This window comes from Ziziphus jujuba, chromosome 12, assembly GCF_031755915.1.
Source record: "Ziziphus jujuba cultivar Dongzao chromosome 12, ASM3175591v1".
Lineage (NCBI taxonomy): Eukaryota > Viridiplantae > Streptophyta > Magnoliopsida > Rosales > Rhamnaceae > Ziziphus > Ziziphus jujuba.
The window spans coordinates 10,957,409-10,980,678 of NC_083390.1; the positions used below are offsets into that span (position 1 = coordinate 10,957,409).

Consider the following 23,270-nt stretch of genomic DNA (forward strand, 5'->3'; position numbering starts at 1 on the left):
TCCTAGGTTCGTATCAAGGTGGCCATTTTTTTTTTAAAAAAACCCTAAGGAAAATATCCTGTGACAATATGTATTAGTTGATTTTCTTGAATTCATATGTAAAGTTTTCTTAAACGAGTGATTTAGCATATCTTGAATACTTTAATAAATATCATTGATGAAATAGACATGATTCCCCATACCTGGGACCTAAATTAGTTGATTCTTAGTTGATCTAGCTACCTCATTTCGTGATTCGACCCAAAAAAAAAAAAAAATCTCATTTCGTGCCAATCTAACTCATCCCAAGCCTAATAAAGCTCAGCTAGTTTGAGACAGTGAATGTTTCCCTAAGCCAGCGCTGGTCCTTTATGTTACAAATCTCCTATCCTAGGGGATCAAAAGGGTTATCCAGGCTGAGACTGCTACCTCAGAAATGACGAGTTAATTGCTACATACATATATATAAATCCCAAATGCATCAAGATTTACATTTGCATTCTCGGCCTTGCCCGAGGCTATCACCTCAGATACGGCAAGTCAGACACTGTAGTTGTCTTGTTGTATCAAGCTCTTTCCAAGCTTTAGCTCGGTCATGAGCCTCAAATAAAATGTACCAACACAATGTCCATCCACTTTAATGGAAAAACAGGATGAAATATCTTATAGAAAGTGACATGAAAAGTCCTGCCCTTTTATTTTGATTCAGGTGTGATATTATAATGGGTACTCTTCAAATTTTTTTCCCCCTTTTATCCTTATTTTTATCAAGAATAAAATTTGTATTAATCCTGAACTTTGTTCTTTAGGTAAATTCCATTAGAGCCACCGGCAACAAAGACCAGGTTGAATTTTTTATTTGTTTATTTATCAATTATTTTTATGGACACTAAGACTTGCTTGAAATGCATGTGAATAAATACCAAATACCAGCCCATACATCTAATCCTAAATAGTTTTTTAACAATATAAGTGGCGGCTACTCAACTGTCCTAAGCATACTACGGAATTTTTCTCATTGCCCAACTTCTTGGAACATAGAAATAAAATCATTATCACTTCAATCTAAGTTTTTCGAAAGTTTAAAAAAATAATAATAATAATAATAATAATAACAAAAACAAAAAAAAACAAAGAGACAGACAAGCTTTATCTTTATCTTCTTCCCTAAAGAGATAAGATTAAAATATATATATATAGCTTCCAAATTAAACGCTTGAAAATTATCGTTAAAATTGTCTTATTTCCTAATCAAATTCTCAAAACTCTACACAAGGCTGTCACCTAGCTCAATTCTCCTAATCATCTTTAACAAGGATCTTCTGGACTTATTCGTACTCATTCCATACATTTAATATCCCTCAATCTCTATATTTGATCTCAATAATGCTGTGGCTTATGCGTCTCTTTCTGCATAAAATTTCTTCAAAGTTTTGGCCAAATGGGAAATTGTTTGAAGAAATTACAACTTGAAGATCCTAACCAACCGGTTGCCATTCCTCATCCTCACGCTGATGGTTTGCACTTCAGACTGTTTCTTTTACCTATTTACATTGTTTTTTCAGAAATTCCACCACTTAATTTCTTTTTACACTTTGACTTTGTAAAGGAGTCGAAGGGATAGTATTTCAGACCAAAAAAATTGGTAAAACATCTCATCATGATAGAATCTCATCTGCTTTCACAGGTATTTATATATATATATATATATATATATAGATATGTATATAAACTTTGTTATATTCTTCATGCTTTTGATCATTGCAAACATACAAGCATATAGAGTCTCTTTCCAGTGTGGACGTCCAAACAAGTGTTTTTTTAGCCTTACAAACACTGATGGGAGGCAACGTTTAGGGTTTTAAAGCTAATTTTCTCTCTAAAAAATACTTTTGGCTACAAATTTGAAGGTTTAGATTCAATTCTACACTGTTTTGTTGATAATAACTGCCAAGCATGAATATATAGGATAAATGTGTTAAAAAACTTCTAATGTGATCAAAGTTCCTTAAAATGTCTATTAAAAATGCAAAACAAAGAAATAATTAACTTACACGTCAAGGAAAAGCAATATTTTTTTTAAGGATAAAAACACTTGGTTCGCAAATTATTTAAGTTGTGAACGTCCACCCATAAAATAGATTCCAGGTATTTATATAATTTTTGTCTTGCCAAATTTTTTTCTTTTTCATAACTTACTACCAATTGATGAATATATATATATATATATATATATATAGAAATTCTATGGTGAGGAAAGTCCGCATGAGGACCGCAGTATTAGTGACGGATTTTCATAATATTAACGATGATTTCTTAGAAAATCGTCACCAATACTATAAAAAATCATCACCAATACTGTAGTTCGTGTGAGGACCGTCCGCACCGTAAACGGACTGTATATATATATATATATATTTGTGCAGCTCATATGGTAGGGGAAGGCGGCTACCATTCAGTGGACACCCAATGCATATCCTAAATGCAGATATTACACATGTACTTGGATAAGCGTTGGAGGCCCAATGAACGGTGGGCATTTTCCCCACCATAGCAAAATTGTAATTTTGTATATACTCACATAAGTGTTGTTTTGTCTCCTTAATTATGTTTAACGTTATTGGCACATTTCCGGATACAGAAAAACATGGTAAACATGAAAGTCAACGCAGATCACCACTTGCAGATAGAAACTCAGGTGCTTCAATTTCTTCTAACACCCAAATAGGTATTTAAAAAAAAAGAATTTTGAAACTGTGACCGTCAGACAGTGTTATTGATCGTTTTCCTTTGTCTTGTTCTAAGTTAAAATTTGTGTGTAAAATTATTAGTTGGCAGAAAACGAAGAAAAAATAGAAGGCGTGGTAACCAACAAACTTCAAGAAACTGGAATAGTAACGGTAAGAAAGAAGTGTTGCATGGTTACAAGAGCTACTGCTTCTGCTATAGTGTTTTGAAGGCCGCAACCCAGAAATTCAATAGCAAGAATTTGCTCGGACAAGGCGGTTCCGCTGATGTTTATAAAGGATTTCTCAGTTACTGCAACTGCACCTACACCGCTTCAAAACCAAATGCTGGACTTGCAGTTGCTGTCAAAATACTCAGAAAAAAAGATCCACAAGGCCAAGAAGAATGGGAGGTCAGCTAATTTTTTTTTTTACAGATCCATCTCTCTTTCCATCTAGATGTATATGTATATATATATATATATAGTCTTTCTCTTATCTGAAAATTTCTGGACAAAATAAGGTGTCTGTCACAGCTCTATTACTTATAACAGGATAAATCCTAAACAAATTTTGACAAAAATTTCCCAGCATAGGTGAAAAATTGCTTTACATATTGAAGTCCTGGACTATAATTTCCATAAATCGCATACATGTGCTAAGACGTGTCTATTAGTGCTAGCTGAACAATAAACATCCATGAGCGCTTGTTATCCAGGATCCAAAATATATAAGAGAATGACTATATATGTATGTAATGTAAGAAATTTTCTTATCCAGGATCCTGGAAATACAGGATTCGCATTCGTCCACATAGAGCCGCACATAAGCACACGAATGCGGATTCGTGACCTTTTTTTTTTTTTTTTTTTCTTTTTCCTTCTTTTTGTTTTGTCAAGATTCTGGATAATGACTAACTTGTATATTGAGGATGGCGCAGAATGAAGTGAAGTTTCTGAGCAAATTAAACCATCCAAACATAGTGCAACTAATAGGGTATTGCTGCGACGGTGAACACAGAATTTTGGTGTATGAATGCATGTCTAGAGGAAGTTTGGAGGACCATCTCTTGAAAGGTAAAAGTACTATGGCTTTACAGGCACTCAAAAAACAAGCACAAATTCATCATTAGGGTAGAATAGAGCTAAATCGTATTGGCATAAACAGAGGTTGAAAGAAAGCTAAACTGGCGCACAAGAATAAATATAGCGTTTGGGATAGCCGAAGGACTAGCTTATATTCACGCACGTGGAAAGCCTATCATTCACCGGGATCTCAAAGCCTCGAATATCCTGCTTGACGCTGTGAGTTTCTATGGATGATGTGATGATTTAGGCGTACCTTTTATTTTTTGTGACAATGAACCAGATTATGTTTGATAATGCAGAACTTCAAACCCAAGCTTTCGGACTTTGGTCTAGCGCTTTATGGACCCAAAGGCGATGTTGATCATGTTAGCACAAGGGTCCTTGGTACCAGAGGTTACTTTGCTCCAGAATACATTGGAACAGGTAAAACAAATAATCGAATTTAGGACACAAGGGAGCTCCATGACCCTGACGGGGTTTCGTTTTTTTGGTTTGTTGTATTTTACAGGGCATTTGACACTAAAGGTAGATGTATATTCCTTTGGAGTGGTACTTCTACAGATTTTATCTGGTTATGGTGCAGTGAAGAAATTCACAGATGGGACTACGGGAAACCTTGTACAATGGGCTGAACCGCGATTTAGTCAGCTCAGAATTGATAGCCTTGTTGACGAAGCACTTGGAAACAACTTTCCAATGGAAGAGGCTCGCAGGTTTGCAGAACTTACACAACAATGCCTCCATCTAGATCCTCAGAGCAGACCAACAATGGCTGAAGTTGTGACCAAGTTAGAACAATTACAGCAAAATGCCCGCGGGAGCTGCAACCAGACCTCTCCTCCAATTGCTAGAAACCAGACCCCTCCTACAATTGCTACGTTTTCTTCATGTCCTCCTCCCTCTACTAAGAAGCTCCGAAGCCATGCATGGAGAGACACCTCCTATCCAACTTATTGCTGATAGAGGTTGTTGTATTCTAATATGGATGACACAAAAACATTCACATGCTTTTAATTGAAGAAATGGGTAACTGGTTATATATATACCTTCACACAAGATTAAACATACAGATTTCTATGATTGAAGCGCTACATGCTTCATAGAAAAACAGGTGGTAAGTAACCTGTTTCAGTGAGCTTCAAAATTGTGCAACATGCATGCCCACAGTCCATACAACATTATGTGTAAACAATTGTGTGGAAGCAAATAAGAAAATTTACAGATCAAATGGATGTCTCTGCTCAATACACACGTGGAGACTGCCGGTGAGATGGCAATGGGGATGCACTTGGAATTTGATTCAAAGGAGAACGATGCGGTCGCATCGGGGACTTCCTGAGATGACCATGAGCTTTCTGCTGCTCTGAGTGGGAGACTCTAGCTGCACTCTTTGGAGATTCAAGCTGTTCCAATGTAGCTAATACATCTGCCATTCTAGGCCTAACTTTAGCTTCATTGCTTAGGCATTGTAAAGCTAGACTAGCAGCCGTATATGCTGCTTTCTGTGGGTACTGACCCTCTAACTTGGTGTCCATGATCCGAAATAACTTTCTTTTGTCACCCAAATATGGTTTTGCCCAGTCTACCAGGTTTTGCTCAGCACCGACTTTCGTTTTGTCAACAGCACGTCTTCCAGACAATAGTTCCAGTAGGACAACCCCGAAACTATAAACATCGCTTTTGGCAGTCAATCGACCTGTTCAACAATAAAACTTCTCTGAGTACAAATTCACTCCTGATTCAAACGGAGTTTATTGCATATCCACTAGAGTATTACCAGAGTAGAGGTAGCCAAGCACTAAAGAGGTGGTCATGTTTCCTATCTAGGCCTACTATAATAAATGACCCCATATAAATAAATGGGTCCAATACTTGTCTAACACAAGAATGCAATTAGATAATGTTCAACTCTTCTAAGCTCTAAGGGAAGTAGGAAAATATGCGAATAATAGTTAGACACAGGTTTTATGAAGAAATGTTATTTTCTAGGCCTTCACATCAATTCAAGTTCTGCTCAAATGAAGATGTAGTACTAACAAAACAATTCCTTCAATTACCATAAGATCTAGTTCCTTCCAAAAACAGCACATCCAATAACATAGAGATCTTACAGAGTTAAAGATCCAAAATAACAAGGTAAGACTCCAGTTGTACTCAACATAGACATTAAACAGACCTGTAGCAACATATTCAGGCGCGGCATAGCCATGGGTTCCCATAACCTGGGTAGACACATGAGTCCTGTCACCAGTAGGGCCTGCCTTCGCCAAACCAAAATCAGAAAGCTTTGCATTGAATTCCTACATCCCCAATGCATGTCTAATGTAAGCAATTGCATAGATTCAACAAAGAGTATTTACAGCAATTACTGTCGGAAAATAAATGCATCCTCTATTCAACATACCGCATCTAATAAAATATTGGAAGCCTTAAAATCACGATATATGACTTGTGATTTGGCATCATGAAGAAAACTAAGCCCTCTGGCAGCACCAATAGCCACTTTCATCCTTACAGACCACGAAAGCGGTTGTGGCCCTCCTGATAACAAAACATAATATCCATTTTAGAAACTAGAAAGTTCCTAGAGAATACTATCAGGTTTATTAAAGATCCAAAATGTGTCCTTTTGAGATGTTACATCAGGCATTATCAGTAACAACTATAACAACTAGAGAGGAGTAAAGAGTAAAAAGTTAAAATTCACCAATATAATGTTAACACTATTAAAACTACCGTATTGCACCACTTACTTCTAAACAGATGGTTCTCTAAGCTGCCCTTGGGCATGAATTCATAGACCAGAAGCCGGTTCTCACCCTCCAAGCAGTACCCTATCAGCTTAACCAGATTTGGATGATGAAGCTGGCCAAGATAATTTACTTCTGTCTGAAATTGAGTAGGGATATCAGTGAATAAGGCAAGTATAAGACTGTGAAGAAACACACTTGAAGAAGGAAACAAGAAACCTACCAACCACTCCTTGTGGCCCTGGAAACCTTCAGGTTTAAGTCTCTTGACAGCAACAACCATCCCCGAACCAGGCTTTGCAGCTGTAAATGTGTTCTCATCAATCCATCCTTTGAAAACATATCCAAATCCTCCTTCGCCAAGAAGACTGTCAGGCCGAAAGTTTCTGGTGGCATTTTTTAGCTCATTGAATGAGAAGGCTTTCAAATTTGGAGATGACAATATTTCACCTTCAGTCCTTGGTGTAGGAAGACTTGAAACACCGCTTCTATCACTGTAGGATGGGATGGTCAAGCTCGAAGGAGCTGATGAATTGCTGGTTCTGCTGGAATTCTTAGAAACCGCCGATGCTGACAGAAAAAAAAAGAGGGATCAACTCATAATAGCTTATATGCTGAACAAATACTCGGTTTCTAGGAAAAATAAAGTCAAATGAACACACTTAAAGCAACCCTCAAAAAGTGACATTTATAATATAAATTTTGAATAATTTGTTACTATTTTGCAATTGTAACAAAACGCACATCATTGTTGTATTCTCATACTTTACTGTACATTTCCAAGAGGACAACTGCAGACCACTAAAAATTTAGAATCTATATAATCCCACAATTTCATTGCAATGACCAACCCCAAGTATGACTTTATGAACCCAAAATATTACTTTAAACATCTACTCTGCTTTACATAAGATCAAGAATCACCAAGCTTTTCACTTAGGCCCTACTCTTTTCAACATGAACCATTTAAAGACTAACTTTTGCTTCCAGCAGGTTAAAAATACAGGCTGAATAACCCATTATAATAAATAGCAAAGCACAGACATTTTACCAAAAGTGAACCATATCATAGGCCAAAAGCAAAGAAGAGCATAACAAACATCAGCAAATTCAGAATTCTATGGCTAGCAACTACCCATCAATCTAGATAAAGGTTATTCAAAGAATCTATTACCAGGTACCCGATAGGAAAACACTTACAGATCGTAATTTAAACAGTTCTAATGGTCAGTCAAAAGCAAAATAATTAAATGTAAGTTCCAACTTTGCAACGAGTACGGAAATGCACAAATTTTGAACCACTCAACAACCATTAGAAACTAAATTAGGAAACCGACCAGATGTAGGAATACGAACTCGACAAAAATCCTCTTTAATTTCAGTTCGATATTTATTAGAAAAATGGAAAATTTCCATTTAAAGGAAGAGACCAAAAAAAAATTAAAAACAAAAATAAAAATAGAAGCACAATCAATTCACACCGGCGTCGATACCAAGAACAAAAAAACCAGAGGGAAAAACTAAAATAGAAGAATAGCCTACCAGAATACAGTTTATAAAACGAAGAAAATACAAATGAGCTACAAAATTCAATCCAAGTTACCCGTAACCCAGAAATTAGACGGCTTGAAAATCAGGTACAAAAACAGAACAAGATTAACTTTAATCTTCTAAATCCACATAGACTCTTTAATCGTCTAAAAATAAGAAACCCAACTCTAAGAACCAAGAAAAGAATCTCCCCATCTAAACTCAAGACCAACTCAAGTACGAAATTAAAAATAATAAAATAATAAAAAATGAAAATAAATCATACAATAACTTCTTCTAATAAAAGAACAAACAATTACAAAAACAAATTTTTTTTTTTTCAAACCAAAAATATGTATTACAGACAAAAATATCTATACAAAAAAGTTACCAGAAGTAACATGGGAGCTCTGTGCTGTATCCACTTTGGCAGACGAATCTAAACAGTTACCCATCTGGGGTATACTCAAAATAAATAAATAAAATCCAAAACACAATCTTTTTTTTTTTTTTTTCAAATTTCTGCAACCTTGTGCTGATAAACAATCAGCAAGTCATTGAAAAAAAAAAACCCAGAAAACCGTCAAGAAAAATGAAACCGGGAAGTAAAAAAACTTTGTTTGCTCATAACGTGTTGTTCGGTGATATAGTACTTCCAAAAACAGGAAGTGAGACAACCAATCAGAAACTAGTTGAGAAAGCGAAATTGGAAACTGGGTTCCATGAAAGCGGAAAAGGGCAAAAAAAAAAAAAAAAAAAAAAAAAAGCAGAAGAAGATGATTAGGATGGAGGTTGAGGAAACAGAGAAGAAGGAGAAGAAAAAATGCAGAGGAAGACTTATATCGGGCTCTTCCTTCAGGGCTGTACACGACAAACGCGTGGGCAGTAGATCACCGATGACGTGTGCACCATCTCGCTTTGGCTTTTTGGTGGACTCTTCAATTCCCTTCCTAGTTGCCTTGCCAAATCAATGTAATTACTATAATGCCCCCTCCATTTTTCTAATTGCATATTATCTTCAAAAATCTTTTACTTAATTATTACAAATAATTTGTTTTCTCTGCTTTCTTTCCCATCCAACCTACCAAGTTCAGTAATGCAAATAAAATAAAACAATTTTACCAAATTCTATGTTTTCAATGGATAGCTACGTGGCTAATTCAATCCACTAAGTACTATTTTTTTTTTTTTTTTTGAACAACCACTAAGTACTATTTGTGGATAACATTTATTTATTAATACTTTTAGATATTAACTTATGTATCAGTATTTTAATAGTTAATCGGTAATTAAATTCATTATTTGTGGATAATATTAATTTATAATATTTAGTAATTAATATTTTTTATCATTTTAGATATATTTGACATAAGCATTATGTTAATAGCTGTCCAAATTGATATAATTGATTAGTAAATTCAATAAAACAATATATCACATAAGTTTAATCCCAAAACTTAACAAATGAAATACTATCTTTCTACAATTACTAGTTCGAGCAACGTTAGAGATGCATAATTTGTTAACCAAGTCGTTACCACAATGATATAGTAAATAATATGCAATTATTTTTATTGAGAAAATTAATATAAACAAAATATAAATATAAAAATGAACTTATAAAGAAATAAAAATAAAACTTAATATTCTATATCAGATAATAAACATCTTCATATCCATAATATCATTTTGTTTTAAAATATAAAATTCAAATTCAAAAATTGAGTTTTAGAATATTTTGGTAACCGCAGTTATCCCCACACTATATATAACATTGGATCCTTCTAGCATTTCCAAAAATTTTAATACTTTTAAGTTATCTTTTATTTTCCCTAATTTTTCTATATTTTTTATAAGAGTCAAAACGAGAAGGAAAATAAATAAATAAATAAAAAAACAGGTATATATTTTTAAAATAAGAGGACCGCAAAGCGTGTTTTGAGAAATAAAAGACAGATTTCTTTCACTTTAAATACAAATGCACTTTCTTACAAATCAATATTTAATGACAATTATGTTGACTTGAAAGGCTAAATGGAAAGCAACACTAATTGTTATAATTTAATATTAATAAATATCTTTAAAATTATTCTTCTGTCACTGTTCTTTTCCATGTGCTAACCATTCATAAATTCTAAAGACAAAGACATGTACAATATTATTCTAAGTTGTTAAGAGTCAAGGCCAATGGGAAATCTAAAGAAAAATGAAAAGATCACTGCCCTTTTGACAGCCTCACATTTACCATTCAACAAAGCGAAAAAGTCTGACAGGAACATTCTAGGGGCTTTCACTTTGTTATTGTTTCATCCCATAATCAAGTTTAAATCCGATATTAAATTAATAATAATATTTAAAAATTTATAAATAATTTATAAATAAATAAATAAATATGTTCCATATGACCTTTAAACCCCTCCTTTACTAGCCAATTTTGCTAAAAGAGCCAAAAAAATAATCCAGGGGTAATAATGGGTTAACAAAAAATCATAACGTCATGTTTGGGTAAGCAAAAAACGTCAATTCCTTAGTTTTTAGGGTCCAGCCTCTATTCTCTGTCACCGTTAAGGAACAAATAAAAGGTTGAGAAGACATCTGGCCAGAAAGGACCACTATTTTATCAAGTTATAAAACACATTTTATATAAAAAAATAAAAAATAAAAAAAAATTACAAATTAAGAAACTCTAATCTTATTTGATATCATTTAGTTTTGAAATTGAGTGATTGACTCAAATTCTTTGCCCTGCAAATAAATTCTGTTCCTGCACTTGGACATAGCCAAGTAGGCCACCTTATGAATAAGTCATAGAGCAATTTTATTTATATTAGGAGGGCTATATTATTTGTTTTATGCTTGAAGAATAAGTTTTGGGTTTTATTAAATTGAAAATTATAGGTTCAAAGAGAAAATGCTTTGGGAGGAATAAATTCTGTTTTATAAAAAGTTTCTTCTGGAAGATGGAAGATTGACATGACACTTTTGGTGAGTGTGAAAGCACTGAACTAAATGTATAGGGAACATGGTCATCCTGAACCTGAAAAAAGGTGCAGAGAAAGATTGCATTTGAAGAAATTATGCTTTCCACTCTTTTTGTGGAGATACCAGATTCTACGGTTAAAAAGTACTCCAGTATAAGGTTATGGAAATATTCACACTTTTTAATATATGAAATTTAAAATTCAAATAACTTTAATGATAGAAAAATTAAAAATAAATAACAGTTAATAATCACGTTTAATGTATATCAAATAATTCATAATTTTGTACAATATCAAAATAAAATAAATATATATCCTATAAAATAATTATTAAATATTTGATTTTGATAATTTATTATACCATATCATTTAATGAATGTATATCTATGCAATTTATTTTTTTTAATGATATCTACACAAACTATATATATGGTTGTAATAACCCAAAAAAGAAAACAACTGTATACATGACTTTGTAATAATTATCTTCAAATTGCATTTAGAAATAAATAGTCAAAAGCAAAAAGGTCCAATATATATCCTCCATGTTTTCTAAACTTGAAGATAAAGGCATTAAAAGATCAACTATGGAGTCCGACCAAAGATATTGAATTATTTACGTTGAAGAAATTAAATATAATCATGAAATTGCTGAACTTTTCTTGGTCCAAAAAGAACATTTTTTTTTTTTCCTTATTGTTCCAGGTAAAAACTCAATTTGACATACACAACAGAAGAATAATTAAAATGTAGAAGAAAGAAATCAAGGTCCTTTTAAGAACGTTTAAGATCAATTCTAACTAAGATTGAATATAAGTCTAACAAAAATTTACCAAAAAAAGGTCAAACATAAGCTAAATACTCACTCAAACTCGAACATTTAAAAATAAATAATAAAAAAATTGAATAGATAATTTTATATATATAATGAAAGTATATATTGAAAATATAATTAGGTTAATACTATTTGGAGTTTTAAATTAATCACTTAAAGCATCTCCAAAGATAAAATGGCATTTTAAAATTTGACATTGATACGAGCTTTTCAATAATAAATGTCAATATCAATTCTAAATTTTAATATTAGCACTTCAATATTACATGTTAAAAAATATAATTGTCCAAATTATAAATATTATTAAATGGTAATGGGATTCATTTTAACCAATAAAAAAACAAAATTACAATAATTTAAGTATTAAGCAATGATAGATCCCACTTATTTTTATTTTCATCAATTAAAAAATAGTTAAAAATTAAAATCGTCATTAATAAATTGTGTGAACCCAACAAGGAGTTCACTATCTAAATTTGCCAATTGTAAATTTCGTGCCAAATTTGGCACCAACAATAACATTGACAAAATTTGTTAGTTGCCATTCGAGAAGGAAAAAAGTGCTCTTCTATTGTAATCTAGCAATACACTGCTAAAAGAGCATCCAATTGAAAAAAAATAAAAATAAAAATAAAAACTTTAATGCATCGAATGCATGTAAACGCTCATTCACATAAGATGTAGTTCCTACATGTATATGAGTGAGGATGCATATGCATTGGGTGCAGTGAAGATCTTCTCTATTAAAGATGCTCTTAGAAACAAGTTTACTAAATGGTTTCTATGAAAGGACACTCAAAGCTTATATTGACGAGCAGCAATATCCATGGGCTCTCCTTGGAAGGTCTAAAACTATATAGATCATATATTTAATAATCTTTTCATTAGCCTTGGCCTTTGAGCATTGGGCTTGAACCAGTTGTGAAAAATAAAAAAAGAAATAATAATAATAATAATAATATATTTTTTTTCTTATTTTCATTTTTATTATTATTATTTTGGAATTTTAATATATGTAATTTATATAAATAAATAAATATTTGGTTTTTGAATATTAAATAAATAAATATGTAATATTTAAGATAAGGAATTTTCACCCATCTCAAAATTTCAACTATAAATTTGGAAATATATTTTCAATCATTTTTATCACTTAACTAAGTTTATAAATACGAATAATCTCTTAATTAAATAAGTAATTTTGTAACGCTTGAAGCATTGCTTAAACATTTGTTACTCAATTATATTTTTATACACCTATAAATTATCTCTTAATATCAAATACGTGTAAAATGCATATTCATATTTAATTAGTAAGGTTAATTGCAACTTGGTACCATTTAGTTTCTAAAAACTATATTTTAAACCTTGCAATTTAAGCTTTGATTTAGAATATGTACGAATTAATTTTTTTTCTTTTTTTCTTTTTGTTAACCATGATTAAACGTTATATTTTTTTATGTTGTCCCAGGACTTACATGTACTAGTAGTAAATTATAATTATTCTAAATTAGAGATAAAGTGCAAACTCTTTAATACTAGAGATATACTAAAATACATTTTAAGTTTTGTTAACAATTAAATTAGACCAAATTGTAAAAAATTGTTAATTTAAAGTTTAGATCGCAACTTAAAAAAATGATTTACAATCATTTTTATTGATATTATAAAATACTAAAATATAATTAATCCTTAATTGAATAAAAAAAGCATATGGATGAAATTTTCTGATAATATACTTGTTTTTGTTTTCACTTTTGGTTTTTCTAGTTAATTATTTTTAATTTGTTTATTTTAAATTTAATATAGTATTGGTTAGAGATTTTTATCATCTTGATTAACTAAAAATTTAAAGAGAAAGAAAACATAACTACTAAATTGAAAATTGAAATTATCTTTCTTTTTATTTCTAAATTTATATATGTATATTTTCTTTTCTTTAAATCTATAATTATTTAAAATGATTTAAAAATCTCTCAAGCATCACTAAACAATGAAATATATATATATATATATATATATCTACATATATATATTTAATATTAAAAATTAAACAAGATAGACATGCAGGAAATGAAAGAAACACGTACCCACCCCATAATCTTGCCGAATGGTTTGGGTTTGAATTTGAGACTAGGGCATGTGATTGTCGAATCGACATGACAGATGTGGTTCCCCACAACAGCTGGTTGGTTGTTTCATTACGTTGCTGTTCACCTTCGATCAACAGCCACCGTTGATGTCGTTGTCTTTTCCCCTAGATGGTACACACAATATTAAATTCACACACACACACTCACACACACGCACACAGAGAAGTGTCTCCTTGCCCAGTTGCCTTCGACTGATTTATGGGTTTACTTAGAAATTTTTGTTTTGTCAAGTAACCTAATTTTGAATTCATTCATTTTCATCCCACATGTACGCACCTTCCTCGAATACGTATTGATCAAATTTCAAGAGATTAATTATCTCTTTCCACATATTTTTTTAATGTAAAAATATTATTTATTATTATTAATGATCATTATTGATCTATTTTAATATAATTATTGTTAATTAATATATCTATTTTAATATAATTATTGTTAATTAATATATATATATATATAGATATATATTATTATTATTATTATTTAGTAGAATCTATACTAATATGACAATTCTTACTTACGTACATATGATGCTTTTTTATTTTTTCAAATTAAAAATATAATATAAAAGGGAAAATATTTGAGAATAACTAGTTATTTTATTATAGAGACAATATTGGTTTCTTTAAAAATAATAAATAATAATGACAAATAACATCTTTTATTATAAGTTTTTTTTAGGTCAACATTAGAATCGGAGAGGAGGATATTTTGGACTGTTTTTCTTTGTCATTGGATTGGTTAAATTATTATTAAAACTATTAGATTAGATATAAGATGAATGCCTATATATTTGGTAGAGATATTAAGAGGAAGATTTTATTTGGCGTGTTACTCTGTCATGGACTTTAATATAGCGAGAGACTAAAATGATTGTTCATTTAAGATGGTAGTTATTAAACATATGTTTATTTTTATTTAGATGAGCTCAAATTGAATGGAATTAATATTGCTACCAACTTTTGTAGATTCTTTTACACTTTTTCTATTTATCCAACAACCAGCATTTCCTAGCACCAAAAAAGCAATCTACATTTTATTACTAAACAAAAAATGAAAAACACAACCAACTTTTGCACCATTTTGGTTTTAGTTGCGGTAGAGTTTGTTACACTTGCACCAAATACATGGTGCAACATGGGGAATCCATCTTCTTTTGTGACTTCCACTAACCTTTCGGCCCACCATAAAATGCGAAATTAAAGGAACTGTGCAAGAGATTTTTGATGTGCTTGCACCTTACCAGAAGAGGAGAAAGTAAGCGTTGACTTTATTAATTTATTTTCTCTTATTATTATTATTATTTTAAGTTTTTGCTATTTATCGGATAACTTTTTCTACTAAAATAATATTTTAAAGACTCCCCATTTATCATAACAATATCTCTACTAATAAAAAGAGTGGGTAAATCTCATAGAAATTACTTAACATTTGCACTTATTACAATTTAATTTTAAAAATTTGAAATTATAAGTTTTGTTTTTTTCTTTTATGAATATAAGTAGCATCTTTATGGGGATGTGGATAATATAAATTCAAAAAGTGTAAATAAAATAGTAGGAGAAGAAGATTATGACATTGTGAAAACCTGAGGAAGCTTGATGATATTTTTTAAGTTAAAAAGATCAAATTATGTTTAATCAAACCTTAATAGCAGTAAATAGTATTAACCCTTATTACCAAAAAAATAATATTAACCCTAAAAAGAGTACTAATAATAAATGTCTCAATAATTGCCTATAAATTAACTCTCATTACATCAAGATTTTATCATGCTGGAAATATAATTCTTATATTATGTTAAAAATCTAGTACTGAGTTAACTATTAAGGGTTGCCATGTGTCCAACTAGATTTTTAGTTTGAAATAATATTGTCGACATATCCTTAACCAAGCATTATATATATATATATATATATCAGTAATGATCTGACCAACTATCTAACTCATTTTTATTATTTGCTACGTAGGGTAGAATTAACAAATCATATATAGCAGTACTAATTTAAATTATTTTTTATTTTATTTTTAATACTAAAAAACTAGTAAGGAAAAGTGAATCTTTTAATGAAAACTAATTAAATTCTCACGTAATATCGAAATAATACTTGATTTTTTAAAAAAAATTGAAAATTTTATGTATTTCTATTTTTTTTTTTTTTACCTCAATTTAGTTTTGTACCATGTTAATATCTTACGTCGTAAGATGAGCTTGATAGTCTATTAGATAAGAGAGCAAATGAGCTGAGTTGAGCAAAGTATTGGTGTGACGACCAGTGTGGACGAGTGCAAGAGGCATTGGCAAGCTACCTGGTATCCAATTTTACATCATACCGGTGTAGATCAGGGGATAATATAAATATAATAATGGTCACTCTCATAATATCAGGACCTTTAAGAGTGGTTGGTTTCAAGATTTGAAAGAATTCCCAAGTTAAGTGTGCTCAGGAGAGTTTAGTTAAAGGATGGGTGGTTTTCTATGAAGCTTTGAACAAAAAACTACAAATCGAATACGATAATTAAATTGGGGACAATATCAGCAGAGAGTAATAAATCTGTCAGTAAAAGTAAGGTGTTACAAATGGTATCAGAACCTATACCTAGCCAAAAATGTACCAACGAAGAAGTTGGACTCCAAAGGAGGTGGATTATAATGACCAGTGTGGGCAGGTAAAAGAGAATTTGGTAGGCTACCTGGTGTCCAATCTCACATCATTCGGATGTAGATAAGGAAATGATTCAATGTACTAATAGTCACTGTCATAATGTCGAAGTCTTTTCAGAGTAGTTCGCTTTAGGGTTCAAAAGAACTTCGAAGTTAAGCCATAGGATGGGTAACTTATTGATAAGCTTTGAATAAAAACCCCCATACCATCCCATATCTAGTGCGGTAGCTAAATTAGGAATAATATCGGCAGAGAGTAACAGGTCCACCAGGGAAGACGGGATGCTACAAATTAGCATTTTTAAGTTTGGCTTATATGATTTTATGAGTGTTCAAGTTTGACTCAAACTCATAAAATTTTGAAATTACTTATTTAAGCTTAATTTGGCTCGTTCATAAAAAGCTTGACTTAGTTCAACTTGACTTGTTATACTATAAAAATTTATAAACTTTAAAAAATATTTTTTTAAAATAAATTTTTTTAACATTAATAGTTAATAAATTTCAGTTATTTGATTATTTATCATAAAATTAATTTAATTTTAAAAAGTTTATAAATTTAAAATATAAATTAAAAAGTTTATAAATTTAAAATATAAACATATTTTTTATGTATTATAAATACTTAATATGCTTAAATTCATAATATAATTTTGATATAAGTACATATAAATGATAAATTCGAACTATTCATGAGCTTCTCACTAGCTTAATTTATTGTTCAAAATCAACTTGCAAGTTTCATTTTTTGTTCAAGCTTGGCTAATTTTATTTATGAGTCGAATTTGATCAAGCTAAAGTCGAGGTTAGTTCAAGCTAATAACGAGTTATTTGAGTCTGTTTATAGTTCTATCACTAGATTAAAACTATATATATATATATATATATATATATATATATATATATATATATATATATATATATTATGTTCTAAACGTACAAATTTGACACGAAAGTGTTTTAACACATAGAACAATGGTGTTCCAGATGAACGCCATTTTTATTATTTTGCAAGTTTACACATAGTGTAAGAAGTTGCTTCCTTTTTCTTTTCTTTTTTTTATTTATTTTTTAAACATCAACGAATACCAATATTAGTCCATAGATAACATGACATTTCTTAAAAACTAACAACTTTTATGGAAAAGCGAAATAATTACCATGTCATGTACCAATCTCACATGTATCAATTACCACTAGAAGCAAACAAATTCTTTGTGTTTTTCTTTCTATGTTTTTAGTTTGGATTATATCTAATACTAGGAAGGATTACGGGTATCTTACTTGGCAAGTTTCCAAATTGAATAATTCTACTTACACTGCAAAAAACACTTACCCTTTTCTTCTTCTTCATTACCTGAACTGATGTTTCAATTTTCCATCCTCCACCAATTAATGTTGGCAAATTTAACAGATTTTAAGTATTGTATAATAAAAGAAAAATCATTACCAAAAGCTTTTGATGACTTATAATTAGAAACATATAATCATATATAATTTTTTACTTACATCGATTTCAGTCTTGGATTCAGTACCATAATCGGCAGGGATAGATTTAGGGAATCCTTGATTTATTGTTTTGTTTTTCCTTGCATACCCATCAAAGGCAAACAACAATCCTATTTCAACTCCCACCACAACACTCAATCTTTCTGAGTTTAGGTGTCGGCTTTCTAATGCAGTGTGAAAAGTAATAAAATCTCACAAATACATACAAAGATACTTTAAATCTATTAATTTGTTCACAAATACCTGAATTAGATGTTCAAAATCTTGTTGATTGTGCATAATACTAATAAATTGATAGTAATTGAGAAAACTCAAAATATTATTTATAATCAACTGCTTTTTACAATCCAAAGCCCTCTATGTATAGGCAACATAAAATATAAAATAAATAAATTAAAATACTAAAATAATTCAAAAATAAGAAAATAAGAAAAAAGATCTCCTAGTTTTCTAATATTCTAATTTCCGTATTAGACTAAACATTGATAAACTAAAATAACTAAGACAATATCTCATAGTTTCCTAATCAAAACTAACATTTAAATTAAAAACTAACAAATAATATTTTGCAATCAATGAAATACATTAAGTCAAATATATTTTATTTTGTTGCTCTCAATTTGCTAGGGTTTTTGGAACAAATAGAAGATGTTTTGGCTGGGCAAGTATTGTCCCAAAACCCTTGATCAAATCATAATCCATCAAGACGACTTTGGTAACTTGCCAACGGCAGACATTAACACTGGTGGCCAATGGCTATTGATGGCTATTGGTTACAAAATAAATTAGAAAGATGGTATTTTTGGTAAATAATTTTGAATGATATTGTGTAAACTTTCTTTGCAATGTAAAAAGAACTTCGCTATTGTGTAATAAGCGTTTTAGAAAGAAGATAGACATTAATTTAAAATGTTTAATACAATATGTATCACTTTTTCTTTTTTTTAAATTGATTATTAGGATATTCGAATTTGAACACATTTAAAAGAGTATGGACATTACCATCAACTTGTCTCGTCGAAACAACAATTTTTAATTTGTAATGACTAAAAGCATCTTCAATAGAATGTTTATTAATTCTGTCAATCTAAAAAAACCTTTACTACATCATATGGACAGACAACATTTAAAAAAAAAAAAAAATTCTCCAGTGGTGCAATACAAAATGTCTATTAAAGTGAGATGACAATAAAAAAAATAGACGATGTATAATAGATCCTTTCTTTGTGGAAATTCTGTTAGACAGTATAAGTTATAAATTTAATCTTTTTTCATTCCTCTTTCCTCATCAATTCACAGCTTCTTCTCTCGCATCTCTCTTTTCATCTCCTCTTCTGGCATACCAACTAAATTCATTTAAAGTTCTAGACATGTCCGGTTGGAGAAGAAATTTTAACCGACATTGCCTATTGTAGATACTATACCATCCAATCTTCAACACCTATCAAATTCCTTAAAATTCTGAATATGTAGGAGAAAAAAAAAATATAAATCTACAAAAATAAAAAAAATAAAGACCTACTAGAGAAATGAGTATTGATACAAAACTTATATCATTAACAAAAGATGCGATGTATCATTTGTAAGAACTCCTAATTGTTATTTATGTTTGTGGCTACAATTAATTGGAGCATAAGGTGAACATAGTAATATAAAATCCCAGAGATAAAAATAAATAGTAATGAGTTGATGAGGATGTGATGAAACCAATTAAAAATGAAAATAAAAAATTGCAATATAAGGTTTTTCTAATCAAAATGTTATATTTAGAACATTTGCAATGGGAATGTGAATTACAATTTATGTAATATCGAAATTGAAAGGATTTATGTAGTATAATATCTATTTAATAGATGGTTAATTCAAAATTACATTCTCTAATGATTTTATCTAATATTAATATGTATATATTTTTTTTATTTTAAAAAAATTATATTTTTGATAAGAACGATCTTTAATTTTTTGCTAAATTATACTACCTTATAGACTTTTTTAAAATACACAATCACCTTTGCAATGTCTTTTTTTTTTTTTTTTTTTTTTTTTGGGGGGGACACATAAGCTTAACAAAGTTTTTGTACAAATCCAGCAGAAAATATTTCTTTAAATGATTATTTGTTTTTCCAATGTGAACATTTGGATCATAATATGTAATTTCCAACTTAATATTTTAAATTTATTGAAAAATTATTTTTAGGAGAATAATTAATAGGCATCCATCCCATATTGATTGAAGATGAGAACACCATATGATTGTTATATAGATAAATTAAAATTTTGAAGATGGAATTTGCAAAAATCTCACATTGGAAGCATGTAAAATTGCTAACCGTCTTTTTCTATATTAAGTGAAGTTTCATTGGCCTTGACAAAGATCCCTTATATTTACGTGCAACTTTAACATAATAGACTACTTAGTTAATTTTTTTTAGAATCTGTTATAATTAGTTAAGTATTTTTAGTCGAAATTTTATTTCAAAAGTTCTTTGATATTAAAGACAAGAGCGACTTGTTCATTATTATATTTTCTATAATTAATAACAATCGCTTGAGTAGTTTTGGTTTGTTTAGTACACATTTTTTTTTTTTCAATTGTTATAGGTTTGAAGTGGTATATTTGCATATTAAGAAGATAACAAATTGTTGGAATATTTTTCCAATAGTGACAAAAACAATTTAGCAATCCAAGTAATTGGATATGCTCATTTAAGTTTGGAAGACTACATAAATTGCTATCTATGTAGCACAAAGATTAAAAAAGCTTGCAAAAAATGATCTCCAATGGTTCTATTTAAATCCTAATTAATCACTAATGTATTAATATATATTTTTTCCTACTATTGATAATGATTTATGTTACCAATAGAATCAAGAAGCTTCCATGGTCTAATTTCAGGGCACCTAATTTTGAAAATTTCAAACCGATGGAGAAAATTAAGCACCCCTGTCTCAGCTCCTTCCACTAGAAACAAGAAGCTCGCCAAAAACAACCTGCAATTAAAGAAAAGTGTCAAGGGTTGTCGACAATGTTGCCAACGCAAAATAACCCAAGCTGTTCTCTTACCAAAAATTTGGCAGAGTAACAATAGACAGTGATGGAGAAGAGTTTCATTGAAGACCCATACTTACCCCTTTTATTCATTCTAAGGACTTGCGGACGCATGCCATGTGGCATGTGAGCATGTGGATGGTTGTCAACTAGACCTTCTATTGGTTTTCTAAAACTTCTCTACCAAGTGGATTTGCTCTCAGCTTATAGCCTTCTTCAATGTAGAGATTATAAAATATTTGCTTATTTCAATACTGTGCTTTAGCAATTAGGTCCGAGTGGCACTTTCTTATTAGTGTTGTCCATTTCCTTGCGAGTCAAGTTGATGGCTTTTGGACCATAACACTTCTTTGGTGACATGGCCCTTATTCGAAGTTCTTTAGTTTCCTTCCACATTCTTAGGTCATGTTTCTTCATGTCATTGTTCCTAGCTCGTTCAATTCCATAACCTAGTTGTAACTAAACTTGAGTAAATTACATTACGACCTGGGGCATCTCTCAAAGACTGACTTTTTGACCTATCTTACTTTGTGATTTTAGTTTGTAAATTTTGAAGTTTGTTTAGATGAGGTGGATAAAAATTTACCCATAACAACTTATCTATGTTTTTTTTTTTTTTCCTCTTAGAAAACTATAATCTTGACAATATTTTTAAAAAAAATTACTCTTAAATTGTAATGTATAGAATTAATACCGAACTAATGTGGTCTATATATTGTTAAGATGGATATCTATTTTTAGAGGCAATGTTAGACATTGTAAAATTTCCTAAAACCTAATTTTCTCTTAGAAAATCAATTTTTCCCCCCAAAAAAAAAATAAAATTAAATATATAATTAACTAATAGTCACAAAAAGCTTTTGTGCACATTATATTAATGACCAATTTATACAACCTGAATTTAAATAATGTTAATTTTAGGTTGCATATACAATAATTTATATTTACTATTGGAAATGCTTTTATGGTCTAATTTTAAACTCAATTTTGAATGGAATCCTATGGAATTCCACAACTTATATGTTTATGTATATATTGATTTTTCTTTAATGTAGAAATCTTGAACAAATTTTTATTTAGGACACACATAATCAAACTACATTTATATCTTTTTAAGAATACTCAATATTCCCATAAATTTTTGTGTAGGATTCTTGGATGACAGAATCACTGTATTTTAATAATTTTTTTTCATATGGATGAAAAAAGCTTAGTTAATGATTATGATGAATATGGATTGTTGTGCATGTGGCATATTATTTGATAATGTTAATATTTATGTGGCATAAACATATAGTGAATGTGGATAGCTGGATGAGAGAATCACTATACGGTAATAATTTTTTAATATGGACAAAAAAAAGCTTAGTTCATAATTATAGTAAATATGGATTGTTATGTATGTGGTATAGAATTTGACAATATTTAAATCTATGTGATATAAATAAATAGTTAAGTAAAAAACTCATTCTCCAATGGTATGGATAAATAATTATTTATGATTATTAATTAATTATATTTTTTGTAACTTTTTTTTTGTTAGAAAATTCTTATTTTCTTAGAAAAAATTTACATTTATGAAAAGTATACAATGTCTTACAAAATCTTAAAAAATAGAAATTTACTTTGTTAATATCTATGCCACATTAGCTTGATAGTAATTTTATGCATTATCATTAGAAAATATTTTTTTAAAAATTAATGTATATTTTACTTATGTATCATGTTAATTTTTACAAACCGCACTTTATTAGAGATGCTCTTAATGTTACAAAACACTAAAGTGAAATCAGCCCCAAAATAAAATACTGGACACATATGCCATGTTAGGTTGATGGCTATATAATTTATTATAAAAAAATTGCTATAAAATTGAAGAAGTTCTATTTTCTTGGATCAGAGAAAAAAAAAAACGAAAAAAAAGATCATGGAGAATTTTTCATTACTGTTGAATTCACAAAATAATAATAATAATAAAGCTTAGAATTTTTTTTTCCCGAAATAT

The 23,270-nt window shown here is 29.9% G+C and overlaps 2 protein-coding genes across 4 annotated transcripts; one reads left to right on the forward strand and one right to left on the reverse strand.

Moving 5' to 3' along the window:
• The first annotated feature begins 1,357 nt into the window (after window positions 1–1,357).
• On the forward strand, window positions 1,358–4,753 carry LOC107428832 (probable serine/threonine-protein kinase PBL11). 3 transcript variants are annotated; one of them, XM_060813423.1, is made up of 8 exons: window positions 1,358–1,496; window positions 1,589–1,666; window positions 2,621–2,707; window positions 2,811–3,118; window positions 3,646–3,781; window positions 3,873–4,009; window positions 4,093–4,216; window positions 4,302–4,753. In XM_060813423.1, the coding sequence occupies exons 1-8, from the start codon at window positions 1,421–1,423 to the stop codon at window positions 4,751–4,753; spliced, it is 1,398 nt and encodes a 465-aa protein (XP_060669406.1). In that variant the 5' UTR covers window positions 1,358–1,420. The 3 variants fall into 3 exon arrangements, with proteins under 3 accessions (XP_060669406.1, XP_060669407.1, XP_015894911.4); XM_060813424.1 differs by having other exon boundaries at window positions 1,359–1,496; window positions 2,621–2,677; XM_016039425.4 differs by lacking the exons at window positions 1,358–1,496; window positions 1,589–1,666 and having other exon boundaries at window positions 2,556–2,707.
• Window positions 4,754–4,801: 48 nt separating this feature from the next.
• LOC107428831 (probable serine/threonine-protein kinase PBL3) lies at window positions 4,802–8,832 on the reverse strand. Its single transcript, XM_016039423.3, has 6 exons — window positions 8,465–8,832; window positions 6,767–7,113; window positions 6,547–6,682; window positions 6,198–6,334; window positions 5,970–6,093; window positions 4,802–5,489 (listed from the first exon to the last, which is right to left on the reverse strand). The coding sequence occupies exons 1-6, from the start codon at window positions 8,526–8,528 to the stop codon at window positions 5,035–5,037; spliced, it is 1,263 nt and encodes a 420-aa protein (XP_015894909.1). The 5' UTR covers window positions 8,529–8,832; the 3' UTR covers window positions 4,802–5,034.
• Window positions 8,833–23,270: the final 14,438 nt, after the last annotated feature.

Bases quoted from the DNA above. Each gene is read 5' to 3' on its own strand.
- LOC107428832 (XM_060813423.1), top strand. From the start codon at position 1,421: ATGGGAAATTGTTTGAAGAAATTACAACTTGAAGATCCTAACCAACCG. The intron at 2,708-2,810 runs GTATTTAAAAAA...TAAAATTATTAG, and splicing joins TTCTTCTAACACCCAAATAG to TTGGCAGAAAACGAAGAAAA. The intron at 3,119-3,645 runs GTCAGCTAATTT...AGGATGGCGCAG, and splicing joins AAGGCCAAGAAGAATGGGAG to AATGAAGTGAAGTTTCTGAG.
- LOC107428831 (XM_016039423.3), bottom strand. From the start codon at position 8,528: ATGGGTAACTGTTTAGATTCGTCTGCCAAAGTGGATACAGCACAGAGC. The intron at 7,114-8,464 runs GTAACTTTTTTG...TTTTTCTGTCAG, and splicing joins GAGCTCCCATGTTACTTCTG to CATCGGCGGTTTCTAAGAAT. The intron at 5,490-5,969 runs GTCTGTTTAATG...ATTGTTGAACAG, and splicing joins GCCTGAATATGTTGCTACAG to GTCGATTGACTGCCAAAAGC.